This window comes from Parasteatoda tepidariorum, chromosome 8 (assembly GCF_982258835.1).
Source record: "Parasteatoda tepidariorum strain Cologne lab strain chromosome 8, Ptep-v5.0, whole genome shotgun sequence".
In the NCBI taxonomy this organism is placed as follows: Eukaryota; Metazoa; Arthropoda; class Arachnida; order Araneae; family Theridiidae; genus Parasteatoda; species Parasteatoda tepidariorum.
In genome coordinates, this window is record NC_141762.1 from 111855541 (window position 1) to 111873392 (window position 17852).

A 17852-nucleotide genomic window follows, 5' to 3' on the forward strand; every position below is an offset into this window, starting at 1 on the left:
ATAAGTAGTCAGTAGCAAGAAAAGTAATTCCCTCAGTGTGTTGGTCGAGCTAAAGCTGGTAGTATTGACATTCCTAAACGTGATATGACTTGTGAGAGAATATTCTGCTGTATAACAAAAATCCAGGCTTAATTTTATTTGTCTTTGTCGAAACAAACTGTGTAGAATTTTCTTTTAATGGAAAGGGTAGCAAGAAAGAGTGTTAGAAAAAGCACTTTTGGAAAGTTTTTAAAGAATGTTGAATTAACCACTCAGTCTGTTTTAAAACAATAAAGTAATTTATGATTTTTTAATTTTTAGAGATAAAATAAATCCTTAATAAATATTTCTGCGGATAAGGCTATGCTGTCTGTGGTCATAAAAATTCTTAAGCATTTTGAATTTCTCAGGTTTTCAGATCTTTGCACGGCGTGCAGCACAAAATTTTAGAGTTGCTGTTTGTGAACAACCTATTTATTTAATGAGCATATTTGCAGTAGAATCAAACCTACAGCCTAATTTATATTCAGAGGCACATGCCATCTATAATCTCCAAAACTTCAAAATTTTTTTAAAAGTTTTTTTTTTCCTTTCTTTTTTAAGTTTCTTTTTTAAAAATAGCTTTTTTTCCAAAAAAGTTTTTTTTATTTAATGAATAAGTTTTGATAATAAGTATATTAATTGCCCAAATAATTCTATAATTTGATAATTTTGTGCAAATAGTATCTTATTGAAAAAACTTTGACTTTTTTGAAGAAAAAAAATTTATCATTTGAACTCTTATAATTTCAATGAAACAAACTTTGCAATTTCATTAAATAATTCTACAAGATTTAAAAACTTAGCTTGCAAAATTTAGATAGAATTTAAATTCTCCTCGGTTCCCCAATAATCGGGAAGCCCAGACCCTAAGACTTTGCAGGCACTGTGATTAAGGTTGCTTCTCGCCATGTGAACTTCTGCTAGCTTTAGATTTTTCTCTCTCTAATATCCACGTTTTTTTAGATGCTATGATTTGCATAATCATTATTAGATTAATTGGTTTTATTACTTATATTTTAACAGCAACTACTGAAGACTTTTCTAAAGCTATTAATGATTGATAAGCAATTGATAAAACATTTAAGAGAAAAGATCCATTACAAAAATTATATTTTTAGGAGTATTCTCGGAACCTATAATTTATCAATTTTGATGCATATAAAACAATAGAGGAATTAGACAGTGAAGGGATTCTGTTTAAAAAATCAAAGACAAATCTTTGTCTTAAAGTGGATGTCCGATATTTGTCAGTGCCTACAAAAAGTATGCACACTGAAAGATTATTTTCAAAGCAAAATATTAAAAAAAATTGTTGCAATTAGAAATGAAACATAAAAAAGATTTATGTACCAAAATTCTACTTATTTGAATAAAAATATTGATATTTTATTATACATATTTAGCTCTAAATATTCAGCTCTTTTATATGCTTTTATTTTATTACATGTACCCTACTTGTCTTTTAGTGCAGATATTATATATATACACTGGTGGACAATTTATTTGTAACTGGTGATATTTATTTGTAATTGTATAAATTAAATTTATCCTCAAACACAGTCAGACAGAGATTATTATTGTAAGCAAATATGCATGCATATTAGGTCCTTATACGTAAAAAATATTTTGCTGTTTAAATTTAAGTTGAATGTTATACAATGATTCTTGGAAAGTGAGATAAATCCCTCTTATCAAGTCTTTAATCAAGTAGTAAAAATCTTACTTGAAAAATGAGTTTAAGCAATTTTTCCCCCTGTGTGTACTTATTTTAAAAGAGTAATCTGCAGTGCTGACAGCCATGCTACCATGTATATATCACAACAAAATTACAACTCTGAGACTCTCCGCTCGGTTGAACCATTTTTTGTGCAGTTTTCTTGTTAAACAACCCCAAATTATTAACTTTTGGTATTTAGATATTAAATTTATGTTATCTATAATTAAAATTTTTTTAATCATATATTTTCTTTTTTGATGAAGCATGACTTATAAATTCTTTTTTATTTCAGGAATAGGAATGATGTAGATACCCAGAAAACAAGTGAACTTGTTAATGGTCACATGAATGGAAACGGAATTTGTGATCCCTGTAAGTTTATTAATAATCAGATTCTCTGTAATTTGATGCCTAGCCATGCAAAAAACTTAGTGTAAAATTTATCATATTTAATTCTCATAGTCTATGAAATAAAATAAAATGTTTTCTATTCTGCCAGTAAGATGGCAGCGCACCTTCCAACTGCTGTGGAATTCCCTTAGTTTGAAAAATTTTTCTTTTATAGTGTTTGCAATGTCTTAATATTTCAATAAATTGGAATGAAAAGAATTTCATCTACTACTGCTTTTAAACTGACCTATTAAAAGTTAGATCAAATGGCCATGTTTTTAAGTTCTGATGAGAGTTTTATAAAAGTTCAGTTTGATTTTAAAACTTCTCCTTTGGCATACTACAGCTGAAAAAAAGTAATTAAAAAAATTTTGGAACATAAATATAAATATTAAAATATATAGGCAGTGAAGGTTTAAATCTGAAAACTGGTTTACCCTACTAATACTCAATGCAAGGTTAACATAAAAAAGAAGAAAGTCATTATTACTTAAAATTTTTGTTTTTAACCTAAAATCATTTCTCCTTTTAAGGCATTGTTTTTTAAAAAGCTTTTTGTGAAACAATAAGAAGCTGCAGGTAAAACTGCTTCAAAGATTTTTGAAAAATCTTTTAATCGCTTTAATTATTTGTGTAGTATAGTTTCGCATCTGTTATGATGCTTCAGGAATTGAGTTCAACACAAGTATATATATATATATATATATATGAACTCATTATACTCAATAATTATTTAAGACTTTAATTATTTGTTAGTATAGTTTCGCATCTGTTATGATGCTTCAGGAATTGAGTTCAACGCAAGTATATATATATATAGATATATATGAACTCATTATACTTAATAGTTATTTAAGACTATAAAAAATTACTTAATCATCTGTCTCATTTCTAAACATAAAATATATTTCATAAATTGTTGTTGAACTAATAATGATAAATGTGATATTTTTCAGCTCTTCATTTAAATGGAATTACTCCAGCCTTGAGGAGGAGACGAGAGAGGGATGCTCGCAATAAATCACTCATCAAGGAGCAGGAAGAGACGGGACGAGGTGCTAAATACCAACGATCGGACAGTCTCTCTTCTACCGGCAGTGACAACTGCATAAACTCACCTCTAGTCAAAGGTATGAAATTTTACTTTCACTGAGGTTGAGAGCATATCATTAAAATAACAATGAAATATCAAGCTTTTATATTCTTATTTGCCAGAAATATGTCAATCCTTATTTAAGGTTCGAATCCCAGCAATGGCTGGTCAATACGAATTCCGCAACCACCACAGTGCTGACGTGAAATATCCTCAGTGGTAGACAGATCATGGATTAAAGTCCCCTTGCCTTCCGACTAACCGTTGGACGTTTTCTTCTCCGTGTAACACAAATGCTTGTTAGTTCCATCAGATAGTACTCCGCGGAGGTATATATTTCTCAATACTTGATCCAGGAGTTCCTTTGTCTTCTGAATTGGGTTCAAAATGACAAGGCTATGGAGTTAAACATTAGTAGTTGCAAACCCAAAATTAAATAAAATCTCTATCCAGCAGTCTCAAGATAGTCCTGTCACTTGTTGGGCCCTCATCTTCTAAGTCCCCCTCATTTTAAGTCCAGCTTGTGGCGGAACTACCACTATAAATATTAAATACCAAATCACTAGTATATAAGACATGTTAACTTGATTCTATCACGAGGTACCTTTTGATAAGATGAAAGTTGACATAGTCTATAATTATAATCCCCTCAAGCTCTTTGTTCAACAAAATATCTATTCAGAGATTACAGGTGTTGAATTTACTATTCAATGCCAAAGTCACTAAGTCAGTAATCGAGAGAATTGTGCTACTTTTCGAAGTTCTAATTTTTTTTTTCTTTTGGGCTGTCAGTTTAAAAAAATTAATTCGTAAAATTTTTGTCAACTATCATACAATGTGTACAATTGTCACTGTTTAAAAGTTTTATATTCTCTATGTCTGCTGCAATTATTTATCCGTGCATATTAAAAAATATAAGATTCAGAAGCCATGTTGAAAGCGGTAACAATATTTATCTCTCCAAAGCCGTGAAATCTGCATCACTTGCCACCATGCCGTGTTAGTTTTTTTACTATAGTCACCACCTACAGTTAATTTTTTTTCCATTCTATTTAAGCCTTCAGTGCATGAGATCTCGGCTTTAGCATAAAGCATGTAAAGCATTAAATGCGAATTAGCTTTGTTATTAAATTTACTAACAAAAAGACAAAATTTATGCAGCTTATATAATGTTTTTTGTAATACCCAGCCTGATATAAAAAATGTTCGTAATAACAATTAGTTTTATTTGCATTTCAGATTATACATTGGTTGATAAACATCGTGCACAATTTGAAAATCATGTTGAACATGAAAATCGTAAAAACAATGAGCTTACACTGTCAAAAGAGGACAAAATGCCAGAAAAAAACAAACTCTATGAACTTAACCGACCCAATACGTTAAAGTATGAAATGAATAACAATAACAAAAAGTCGTGGATGCTTTCCATGATGTACAGCAAAAGCCAAGAAGAGGACTCAAAATCTGCCGTTGAGACTCCCAACAGAAACGGCAGCAAAGAACACGTAAACAACAATTACATTACGCGTAACGTGAGAGACGACATATTATCAAACTGTAATCTAAACAACTTAAAAAATGACGCCAACGTGAAGGACATTTTCCGGAACGGGGAATCGAACCTCAGACCGCTTTCTTCAGAGAATGGAGCACGTTTGAGCGACCACAATGGTATCGTAAGCAGAGCGAAGGAGGGACTGGCAGCCAGCAAGTTGCGTCCGGAATTGAAGCCCACCTCGCCTACTTCGCCGTTCATTCAGAAGGCGGACAGTGATGTGCAGTGGGACCATCTCATTAAATCTGTGAAACGCCCCCTCATCATCAACGACTTGGACTTTACGGATTTAAAGTCCGAAGAAGACGTCGATTTGTTGGAGACTTTCGATTTGGAGGTGAGTTCTGATGTGAATGGTGGTCCCCCACCGCTACCTCCTGGTATCGGTCCTCCTCCGCCACCTCCACCTTTGCCGACGGGTGCTGGCCCGGCTCCACCCCCACCTCCTCCTCAAAACGCCCCCCACAAGAATGGTTTGAGAATCAATGGCAGCGCAGAGCACTCTCATTTATACGCAAAACGCAATCAGAGTCATGCTCAAGCGAAAGATGCGTCGAAATGCGGGCAGAAGACCAAAAAGACGGTGAAGTTGTTCTGGAGAGAAGTGAAGGAAGACAAGTCTTTGCTGAAGAGAATCGGACGCAAGAAAACCATTTGGGATGAGTTGAAACCCGTCCCCCTCGACACCCAAAAGTTGGAGCACTTGTTTGAAAACCGTGCAAAAGATGTCATTAGTAAGGTATGTCTCCTGCTGCAAACTTTCTATGCTTTTTGTGAAAATTTCTTGCAGTGATAGCTGAGTTTTAATTTAATTCAAAGTTATTTTTCACCACTGCGTGTAAATGATTCAGATTAAAAGGTGTTTATGAAATGCCCCTTTGTTCCAGCTCTCTCCTGACAGGCTTTTAAAATATTTGAACAACTATCAAAATTTCTGAAATCCTTAGTTTTTAATTGTCTACCACTCTATTAAATATTTTGCTCAAAAAAAAGGATAGTAGTTGGCAGCCCTGCTATTGTCTGTTCCATTTTTGAAATCGTAGTTCATTTTAAATTGCGTCTTGTTAATTTTAAATACATTCTGTGTCATCAATTATTCGCTAGACTACGGTACTTAGGACCCAGGAAATCCAAATTTCGTTTTTTCTTCTTTTTTTTCTACTCTAAAAGCGAGTGCCTGTTTAAAATTATACAAATCTCAAATTTGAAGATATAGTAAACGCGGGAGATGGCACCCCCGCGTCGGGCTGTCGAAGCTGAGGTGCCACACCCTCTGCAGAGGATCAAAATTGTGATGGTATGTCTGCGGATTATCCTCAGGGATGTTTCCCAGGCCGTCACCAACAGCTCATTGTGTAACTCTAGTGCGACATAAATAAACTACAACAACATCAACATGAAAAGTAATCAACAAAGAATTAAAACCAAAATTGTTTTTTATTTTTCCTTAAAAGATCAAAATCAAATATTCTTTTTTTAAAGAAAATGAGAAGCATCATATTAATTTTGTATAGACTGTTTCATAATGTTAATTAGATCATTTAAAATAATTCTTTGCTAGAAGTAGGATAAAACATATATCACTGAAAACTAATTAATAATGTAACATTATTAGTAATGAATTAATAATATTAAATAATTTAAAAATGAAATCTCGCCTTTAGCAAAGAATTGAAACAAATAATATGAAAATTATCATGTTCCATAAAATCAAATAATAGATTATTTTCAATGAGTTCAAATTTCATTCTCTATTGAAAGTTAAAAAAATTTTTTTTATAACTTTTAAATCATGTTGAATTTTTAACTTCAAATTTTGTTAATCAAAAAAAAATATTTTAAAACTCACCTCTAAATTAATTAAAATTTAAAATGTCAATTGTAAGCTCAGTTAAAATAAAATATGAATGTTGTAATCAATTTAACTTTGTATGTCTTCTTCTCATTGGCACGACAGCCCAGGATGGGCCTTGGCCTTCTCAACAAGCCTATGCCAAGACATAACTGTATGTAAGACATAAAGTATGTGTTAAGTATTAATTTGAAACATCTTTTCCTCTAAGTGTAGCTATTTCAGTTTTAAAATCAACCACTTTCATGAACTATATTTATTAAATCTGTAGTGTATCTACCACTACAAAAATGCAATCCGAATTAACTATTTTATACGACATGTTAACTCGATTCCATGTTGGGGTACCTTTTCAAAGATGAAGATTGATATGGTGGATGACCGCTCTCCCCGCAAAATCAAATGTTTTCGGAACGAACAAGATTTTAATTTGTGACAAGTACTGTGTATTATTTATTTTAGTATTGTATCTTCATAAAATAATAATTTGTTTCTTTTTTTTTCATTCTGCTTTCATCACCTGATATCTCTCTTCTTCTACTGAATTACAGGAGGTGAGTTTTGTGTATTTGATTTATTAAGATTCTATTTTTGAAATCCTGAAATGACACTTTACATCTTATTTCTGAAAACAATTGAATTCCATTATCACAGGTCTGTTTCGAAGAAATTTGGATCCGTTAACAGACCCTTCAAAAAATATCTTTTCCTAAAAACGGACCCTTCACAAAATGAATATTCTGTGTTCAGCAGTATAGGCTAAATACCAAATATTTGTATGTTGCATCTCTAATTGAGTAGCAGCAATTGCTGTTTATCTTTTAAAATTTAATTATTTTTTTAACTATAATTTTACAGTGTTGAGCATAATCTTGTACCTCTTTACAATTTAAAACCTCCTTGAAAAAGTTTTTTGCAATAACGGGACCCTATTTGCACAAAAGCAGGACCCTGGTTGAAAGAATGTGACTTAACGTTTGTTTTATATTCACAAATTACGAGTCATTTTTTCACAATTTTACAAAAACGGATCTTTCACAAAATGTCTGGACAGACCTCTGATTATTTTTTTTCACAAATCGTTTAAATACGAGATTTGCATTAATATTAGGAATGTATTGGTTATTCGGCCACTTTTTAGTATTCGACCCTTTTACCAAGTATTCGATAGGACGAATGTTTGGCTAAATATTTAGCAAAGTATTTCTTTGAAAAATTATTTCTCTACTAAGTTTTGTTTTGAATTTGAATAGATTTTCTGAAAAATAATTTAAAAATTTTTTTTACGTACATTGTTAGAAATAATTAGTATAGTTTAGAAATTTTAAGTTATATATATAATTAGTTTATATTTTTAAGTTCGGAAACTTGCACATAGCTTTGCAAATTTATGTTCTAGGAAGACAAATGAAAAAGTTCAATTCGGAGTTGGAGAATTTAAACTAGTTTATACTGAACCACGAGTTTTGTACTGCAGATTTTTTTAAAATTATATTCAGGCGAGTCAATTTTTTTTCAACAGTTTTGTTTTAAAAATTAAAAAGTTTTTTGTTTTACTTTTATATTATAGCGCATCATTTTAATGAGGCGTTACTGATTAACTTATTCTTCTATTGTCATTTTTTTCTAATAGGGTAAGACAGATAACTGGTAACATAGAAAATTGTGATATTCAAGTTTAAGGTTATATTTTAAAAACAAAAAAAAAATTTTTCAGTTTCTCTTTTACTTTTTTTTTTTAGTTTTCTTTGTATCAGCCTTTTTATTGTGACACAGCATTTTTTTTATCCATCAACTGTGGGAGTTTTCCGTGGTTTTCCTCTCCATGCGGGTTAGTTTCGTTAAAGTCCACCACAAAGGCAAATTTCTCCCAATACTTGATCCAGGAGTTCCCTTTTCTTCTGGATTGGATTCAAAATGACATGGCCACAGAGTTGAACATTAGTAGTCGTAAACCCTAAATCGGGACAGCTGTTCCACAACGGCTATAAAATGAAATAAAATATAATTTTAATAAAATAAAAATAACTTTACTTATTGACTTTTGTACTTTTAATAATTGTCAAATCCAGAAATCCGGATCCCGACATTTTTCCTCGGGGATTCATAGACTCAGATCCCCCCCCCCCCACAATTAATTTTTTTTTATGAAAAAAAAATTTTCTTAATATTTTTTTTTTTAAAAAAAAAAAACTTGGGCTCTTAATGCTAGTCTTCTCATTTATTTTTTTCATAATGAGCAATAGAACAATGCTTAAATAATTCAACTATTCAAAATCTTTAAATAATAAATGTAATGCGTATTTTGGAAACTTTGGCAAATTTGTCAATGATTTTTTCAACATCCAAATGAATTTCTCGATGAATGTTTAATGATGCGAGTCCATTCAATCGTTGAACCTGTTGAAATGCGCTTGGAGCCCTTCAGCATTATTAATGTTTACAATGAAACTATGACGAATTTCGTTTTAATCTTTTGAATTATGATTCTTGAAACAGTGAAAAACATAATTAGATGGAGGAAAAAATCGATTTTTCCGACCTACCTAGGTGTATATGCCCCCTTAAATAATTTTTAAAATATTTTATTTCTTTTGTAAACTATTAAAAATATTATTATTTTTATATTTTGTTTCAGTTTGGGGGGTATGTCATGACCCCCCCCCCCCGCTGGATCCGCCACTGACCCCATTACTAGTTCGATAAGTGCTAAGATATTCCATTGATGATGTTTAAACTAAATTGTTTTTGAGTTCAATAACTGAGAGTAATATGTATTTAAAAAAGAATTGATTGAAGTCACTTTCTTCTTAGAAATCTCAAGATACACTGAAGAAGAGTGCAATCATTGTGCTGGACACAAAACGCTCAAATGCAATCAACATAGGGATGACAAAGCTTCCACCTCCAAGGACAATCAAGACTGCCATCCTCAAAATGGACAGCACAATTATGAACCGGGAAGGAATTGAAGTAAGTGGTCACTCTCTTCGAAATTTCTGTTTGATTGTTGTGAAAAAAATTTTATTCAAAAAAATGGTGTGTGTCTTAGAAGCTTTATCACTCCTATAATGAATCTGACATTATTAAATGACAAGGAATTAAATAGGCAGACCACGTCATCAGAATGTACGAAGACCATATGACAGAAAGAGTTTTCAATGACAGACCAGTTGGCACACGAAAAAGAGGCTGACCGAATTTGAGATGGATAGATGGCCTAGAAAAAGACCTTTTGGTCTTAAAAATCTGGAAAATACTAGCAGGAAAAAGGTTAGCATGGAAAAAACTTCTTAAGACGACCAAGGCCCACCCTGGGCTGTTGAACTATTGGTGATGATGAAAAATGTGGGCCATTTGCACTGTAAAAAGAATGATGAAACTTCATAATATATATCAGAAAGATGTCTGCATCTAAGCTTCGTATACTCTTTGTAAGTAAAAAAGGCATCTCAAGGTTTTGCAATCTCCCCACTCTTTACACTTTTCTCCTCCTCATTACCATGGTTTCGCATCTTGCTTTTTTCTCAGGCCAGCATATCCCAACTACTTTCTAAAACGTGCTGTTGTAAAAAAAAAAAAAAAAAATCAAGATGCGCCCAAATGGGAGAGGGGAATAGTGTAGAGAGTGGGAAAAATTGTGTCACTTTGAGATGCTTACTCATTTTACAAAGAGTATTATTATTCAACTGGCCCAATAAATTTTCCATGAAATTTTTAACTTGATGAACGGAAGTTGGGGAATGATCCAAAATTTTTACTCTGGATAAAATTTCCTACAATTTTTTCTAATTTCTGTTGACTTTCAATGGTAGAAGGAGCCATGGATCGATTTGACATCAGCTTCATTATGAGCTACAGGTGAGGTTACATGAAATGTACAGAGTTTATTATAGTGACGTTAGACATACATATTTCACAGGAACAAGGAACGTGTACTGACACAAGTGGGGTTTGAGGAAAGTTTTTACTGACAGTCTGGCAGTTCTCATGACCTTATAGATCTGAGATAAACATTTTATGTGATTGCGCAAGGAAGTATTACAAACTTTAGATCTGGATTCCTCAATGTCCAACAATTTCTCTTTTAGTAACTATGCAGAAAGACGAAAAAACTTTTGTTGCAAGTAAGCAACCCATGGTAGAGCCAGGATAGCCTGGTCGGTATGGTGCTGTGCCCATGTCCGAGAGTTCGAACCCCGTCAGCCGAAGACTTCCCGTGTATTAAAGGGACTGATGCACGTTAAATTTGTCACGTCTCTAAGTCCTCCATGTTCCCATAACAAATTAATACCTCTGGGCGTACTGAATTGGAAATTGATCATTCTATGGTTCAGGTCAAAACTACGATTTGTGGATGAATGGAGTGAATGGGTTCGCCCTATAAATGGATGTGAGGTATGGATGTGGCAGAAGTCGAATTCTTGGCCATAGATGGCGCCACTGGAAAACAAGAACAATCGCACCCCTCTGCCTTAACAGGCATATGAGAATGAGAGAAAGCAACCCATGTATACTTTGTCTACTGTAAGAACTCCCACCGTCGCTAAGTCTGAGGCCATCTGCTGCTATGAAAACAAGAATAGCGCATTTCAGGGAGGGTGGCTTCTCTTCACGCTATGGCTAACACACTCGTGTCGTCTCTCTCCAACACGAGCCAAAAACTGTCCTAAATAATGACCCTACACACCCCTTCTTGAAATAGCTATATCTCGTTACCATAGTCACCGCCACGGGTTCGGACAAATGGTTAGGGGAGTTTTTGCATAAGACAAACTATAATTTTAAAATAGGGCAGGAGCTAACGTCTGGGTTAAAACATAGTGAGATGTACAAGAATCTATTCAAAGATATCTGATATATAAACAACAGTTTCCAAAACATTTGGTTCAGTTGCCCAGCAACAACCACGAAAGTGCCTGTATTGTTACTGAGTAATTAATAGTTTCTCTTGTTATTTCAGAAAATTCTTGCCATGCTACCCACAGAAGATGAGAAAGCAAAGATTTCAGAAGCTCAGATGGCCAGTCCCGACGTACCGCTGGGCACAGCTGAGCAGTTTCTTCTTACTCTCTCTTCAATTAGTGAACTTGAGGCAAGACTGAGATTGTGGGCTTTTCGTATTGACTACGAATCTCTGGAAAAGGTGGGTTGTTAAGTGAAAGTACTATTACAACAAAACTTATGATTTAGTTTGAACGAGATGAGTATAAAATGCAAATTTACTTCCTACAATCACTGGGCAGCAATTCTGATTTTTGTTTATAACATGTTCTGTCTTGTGACATTTTTTCCCCCTGTAATTCATACTACACTTTATCTGTCTGAGGCTTGTGTGTGAGCTCGAACCGCCTCCTCAATGCGACGCTCATAATGTTTTACTTTCAATTCATCCTATTTTAAGCCCTTGCCCATGTTTTAACCGACATCGCCTTATCTTTTCTGGAAGCACGATTTTAAGTATAAAAGACTTGTCAGATAAAAATCCCCATCCTAACATCTTTACACTTTTATGCCCTGTTGGAATTTTAAGTTGTATATAACTGTTTCATACTTCTTGCCATTTTAGTACTTGTACTATGAAGTTTTATTGATTTTAATGCATACAACATTGTTATAGAATTTTCACTATCTTATCTGATTTTATGCATGCGCTTTGCTTTACCTTTTTAATCTGTTTTTAAAACCGTGTGTTTGGCGTAGCATGTCCTTTTTTTTGACTTTGTGCCTCTAAACCCTACATTCAATTCAATTCAATTGTGTGTGAGCTTATGTTCCATCATAATATTTTGTATGCACAATATTTTATCATAGTACTTTCACACAATTCTTTATTAATATATATATATATATATATATATATATATATATATATATATATATATATATATATATATATATATATATATATATATATATATATATATATATATAATCTTATTACTATAAATTACATTTAGGGACAATATTTTCCAACAATGTGGCGACTATCTGTATAATCCATTTATCTGCCATTCACTATGGCACTTTCTGCCTTTTTATCTTAAATTAAGGTATTTTTAACTTTGTAGCAGCAAAAAATTAAGCATTCACTATGTAGCAACAAAAAATTCATATCCTTGCTGACATTAGAACGGAATTCAGCTGAATTTTCAAAATTACGATGGCTCAATTAAGATAATCAGGAACCTGTATTTTAGTAAACATATCGCATTTTGCGATATGTAAAAATACAGGCTTTTGATTGGCCAAATTTCTCCACATTCGAACATTTAGCGGAATTCCACCCTAAAAGTCTATGGATTTATGATATGTAGATTGTGTTCATACGATAGATGAACGAAGAAGCAAGCATGAAACTGACGGATTTTACATTGTGGTGATATTTTGTTTTTTAAATAAAGTTCATTAAAGAGGGGAACGTAAAATAAACTTTCTATTCGATTTTAGAGCCCCCTCTGGGGTGGGGGCCCGGGGCAACTGCACCGTATGCCCCTGCCTTAGTCTGGCTCTGAGTGCAGATGGCATTAGTGATTCAAATTCATTAATTCAGTTTATTCTTCCGACTGATTTTTATGCCTAAACGTGAAAAGACACATCATCCAATATTTTTATACTTGTAGTGTTTCCAATATAACGCGCTCTTTGAATTAAATTTTCAAAGAAACAAGCAACAAATGAATTCAGAAGGTCCCTCAAGCTATGAAAACTCTTATGAATGGTAAAATTACTCGTAAATTTAATCACAGATCACGTTAATAAAACTTCCTAGAATATTGACCCTGTTCACACATCGCCTCGTAAGCATAACACGAGCGGAGGGATACATCGGATGTTTTATAAATTTCTTAGGGTTTTAAGAAGCTTGTGGTAGTTTGCATCATCCTTGCTATCTACCTTTGAAATTTGGATAGTTAAAAGCCAACATCAAAACAGGGCTTTCAAGGTCATGCAATAATCAGGTTCTTGCATCATCTGAATAAATGATAACTTATTGCTTAAAAAACATCTGGATTCATCTCTTATCTCACAGGAAAGATCTAATTTGTTATTCCGTTTTAGGAAGTTGCTGAACCTCTCATGGATTTGAAGCAGGCCATCAAAGAAATAGAATCTAGTGATACTCTAAGAGTAATCCTATCAACCCTTAGGTCAGTTGGTAACTTCCTTAATGGAGTTGAGGTGAGTTTAATGTTTTGACAAACATAAATTTATTTTGTGTGTGTTTCAGGCCTTTAAATTGGGTTCAAGTGATGATCCATCTAATTTTAATGTGAATTTTAACTCTTTACTGTTCCACCAAGTATTCCGTTATAAGTAATTGGGCATGGGACTAAGCAGTGACCGTAGAAATTTCTCAAGAGGGCTCTGTCCCTCCCTGTATGTAATATATATATATATATATATATATATATATATATATATATATATATATATATATATATATATATACATACATACATACAGTTGGAGTTCTATTTAATGAACTTCAATTTTGGAAATTTCTTCGTAAAATAATGTCCAAATAGAGAAGTGACTTTTCTATTTAACGAACTTTTCTTTAAGATCAACATTCCCTATTTCATAAAATATTTCAGATCAATTTAAACTTGTTAACGCATTTTATGAGGAAATTGAGTTTGAATTAATTTTTGCAGCCACTTAACTTTTAGAGAAAGCGGTAAAATCCCTTTGCATTTTAAACGGAAAACTCAGACAAAATTAACAGATTTTATGTGTAGCAATTAAACTTAAGAATGCATGTGGTAATGTCTGTTTAAAATTACTTTAATAATAATTGCAACTATAATTTTATGCATAAATTTAGCTTTTTCTTAGCTGAAAATGTATATAGCATGATAGTGTAGCATTGGATAATGTTTTGCTCTATTTTTGCTTTCCATGCAGATTTCTTTTATGGTTAAGATTTATAAAATAAAGAGTAGATACTAGTTTACAAGATAAAAATGCATTAATTGCTATTTTAATGATGTCTATAGTTTATGAATTTAAGGCCTGTTTTGTGTTTACGTATCTTAAAAGGTAATTTTCTATTTAACGAATTTTCCATTTAACGAACTTATTATCTGGATTTAGTGACTTCGTTAAATAGAGGTTCGACTGTATTTCTATTTAAAAAAATTATTAAAATATTTCTATTTACGAGTTGCTGTATAAAAATGAGAGAGATTCAAAATAATAAAATATACCAGATTCGAAGTGTCCACACTTCTCTCTCAGATGGCAACACACTTTTACGAGTTTTGACGCTTTATTTATTCTTAATCTATTTTGTAGTTTACTCCACACCAAACCAAAAGTTGAAAAGTGTCTTCGGATAGAGGCAGAGGATGCTGGTGTGGGGAGAAAAAAATGAAGAAATTTTAGAAAGCTTGGAATTTTTCCCCCTTTTCTTTGCCATAATTTTTCACTATTTTTGTGATGAAAACTGTTGAATAACAGTGACAAGCATCATTGATTTTGGAAAGTATTTAGGATCGGAAATTTTGAATGCCATAACACCTGGCAGAAATTCTGGATGATGCTTAGAAAGCCAGTTTTGTGCTAATTGCTCCTGCTTATCATTTAAAAGTTGTCCCCATGTTTTGGGATCTATGATGTATGCTAATAAATGAGGTGGCTGAACTGCCTGATGGAATCTTTTTACAAAATTTCATCTGGCCTTAGGGTTCTAATTCATCTCATGATAGTAAGTTAATCATTATTTCAACAGCATCTGAAAGTGTTTTCTGTTTGAAGCTTATTTAAAGTTTCAGAACTAATTGATAACTATTGTTCCAAATTGATAGCTTCTTGGTAAAGCCCAACATTATTTAATATTTTTGATATATTTTTGTTAAATTTATTTTGATGTTCAAGAGCAATCCCACTTTATTTATAGTAATGATTGGCAAAGGTTTTTACACAGTCACAATATTAACTTCATCTAGTATCATTTGGTAATTGGGGCATTAAGCATTTTTTTTTCATTTGCCCATGCATGGGCTTGATGCACATTTCTAAAATATTTGTTAACTTCCACGATACTTCTTTTTCAACCAAATTTAAAAAACCCACCTAGCGTTCCAAGTAGGTTTTTCAAGGTGGCCCACCCAATAAAACCCGGGCGGTTTTTTCCAAAGTGGGCCCACTTGGCGAACCCTGGTATATATATATAGTACTAATGAAATTTATGGGGTCTCGTATTTATAATCCTTAATTCCACTGTATAATTTGTACAGCTATGAATATTTTATCTTGGCCTAGTAAGCAGTATGATCACCATCATTTTTTCAAATGTATCTTTCTTGGATTGAAGAAATAATGTCAAGAGAAATCATAATTTGACATTTGCTTAAGAAAATTTATGTTTAGTAATTATGTATTTTACTTAGGTCTTTTTTTTAAACACACTCTTCATGTTAAAGTGCAAGATTAATTTTCTATAATTTTGTTAATTATTGAAGATCATGAAGATACTTTTTCCCCATCCTTATGAGGAATGAAAGTTGTCCTTGTTAAAATTTTGTGCGTCTAAATTTTTTTTTCTCTACCACAGTCCAGACAGGACATATTCAAAATTGCAAATGGATGCTGGTTCTAACCAATTGTTGTCTCTAGATTCTTCATTAATCTAGTTTAATTGTTTTATATTAATAGAAAATGTTGTTTCAGATTAAAGGTTTTCACATTGAGTACTTGTCCAAAGTTCCTGAAGTCAAAGACACAGTACAGAAACACACTCTGCTGCATCATTTGTGCCATATTGTGATGGAAAAGTTTCCTAAATCCAGTGATCTCTACTCAGAAATAGGATCTGTCACAAGAGCTTCCAAAGTATGTCTCTCTCCTTAACTAACAAACTCTTAATATTTTAATGAATATATCCATTATAGTCAGGGATGGGATTTTGGATGCCGTAAACTAGTTTTGAACTGGACACGTGGGTTTTACTGTCTTAAACTGGATAAATCTGTCTTAAAGTGTCCAAAACCTTGAACTTCAGTAAAAGGTAAAAATTCTATAGGTGTAACCATTGTACACATAATAATTACATGTATCAATAAATATTTGATATTTTTTATACAGTTTACTTTAACTTATTAAAGGAAAATAATATAATATAATAGGAAAAGGTTTATAATTTTTGAAGCTCTGCAATTCATTGAACAACAAAAGTGAATACCTAATCCTTTAAAAATAAATATGCTTTTAATACTGATAAATAATGTTTTTGTGTAAGGATAAATAATGCAATATTAAAAAATAATAATAATTTTTTTAAAAAAATACTAAATTTGTTTAAAAATTAACCTTTTATTTTTCACAATATTTTTTTAAAAAAATTCTTTTTGAACATAAATATATTAGTTTAAATTGGAAATATGAAATAACTGGAAAATGTATTAACAGTTTTGAAGGGCATAACATCAGTTTCAGTTACTGACACGGATGATGTATCACCAATATGCTAAATGAATTGAACATGAATGAAATAAAAGTATTCTTGAATAGTACTGTAGATAAATAAACCTGTTTATGTCTAACCAAGCACTTAGTCCCTAATAGCTTAACCTGTATGGCAAGGTCAAACTTCAGTTATGTACTGTTGAAGGAGATGACCCATTGAACTTGATTACTGATAACTTTGTTTAATGTTTAAATTGAAGAGTCAAACAATATTAATTAAACATTATACTCTTAAAAACAAATATTCTCTAGTAGATTTAATTATCAATATGTTATTAGCTCTATGTTTATTTTACCTTTTAAATATTGTTCAGATAAAATTGTGACATAATTTGAGTAAAAGGCTTTTGGACAGTTTTGGACAGGACGGCTTAAACCAGGGTTTAAGCCGTGGATTAATCCATTCTGTCCTAAACCTTGCCAACCCCGATTATAGTAGTACCTGTTTAAAACAGGGTTGACTAAAATGTGATTCTTTACAACTATTTTCGAGATGAGGTGACTTTAGCAACTTTTTTTTTGCCCGAAAATGCTAAAAAAAAGCAACTATTTTCAGGAAAAGGAGACTATTGGGTGACTTTTCTGTATAGCGCTGCTTTTTGGCATAAATTGGGTTGGAAACCTGTGGCCCGCTTGAGCTTCTGAACACAATGATATCTTTTCTTTAAAAAAAAAAAGGAAGGAAAAAAATTTAAAATTGCAAATTTGAATCATCACTTTTTAATTTGCACAGATTCCATTGTAAGTCTAT

At 32.2% G+C, this 17852-nt stretch overlaps 1 protein-coding gene across 1 annotated transcript in view; it reads left to right on the forward strand.

The window, feature by feature from the left end:
- The window catches only part of Fhos (Formin homology 2 domain containing), a 262345-nt gene that overhangs the window by 228079 nt on the left and 16414 nt on the right, over positions 1-17852 (forward strand). Inside the window, exons 16-22 of the mRNA XM_087149345.1 lie at positions 2031-2110; positions 3085-3258; positions 4461-5518; positions 9446-9604; positions 11595-11777; positions 13694-13813; positions 16307-16468. Of these exons, the coding sequence (XP_087005471.1) occupies positions 2031-2110; positions 3085-3258; positions 4461-5518; positions 9446-9604; positions 11595-11777; positions 13694-13813; positions 16307-16468 (1936 nt within the window). The remainder of the gene's footprint in view (positions 1-2030; positions 2111-3084; positions 3259-4460; positions 5519-9445; positions 9605-11594; positions 11778-13693; positions 13814-16306; positions 16469-17852) is intronic.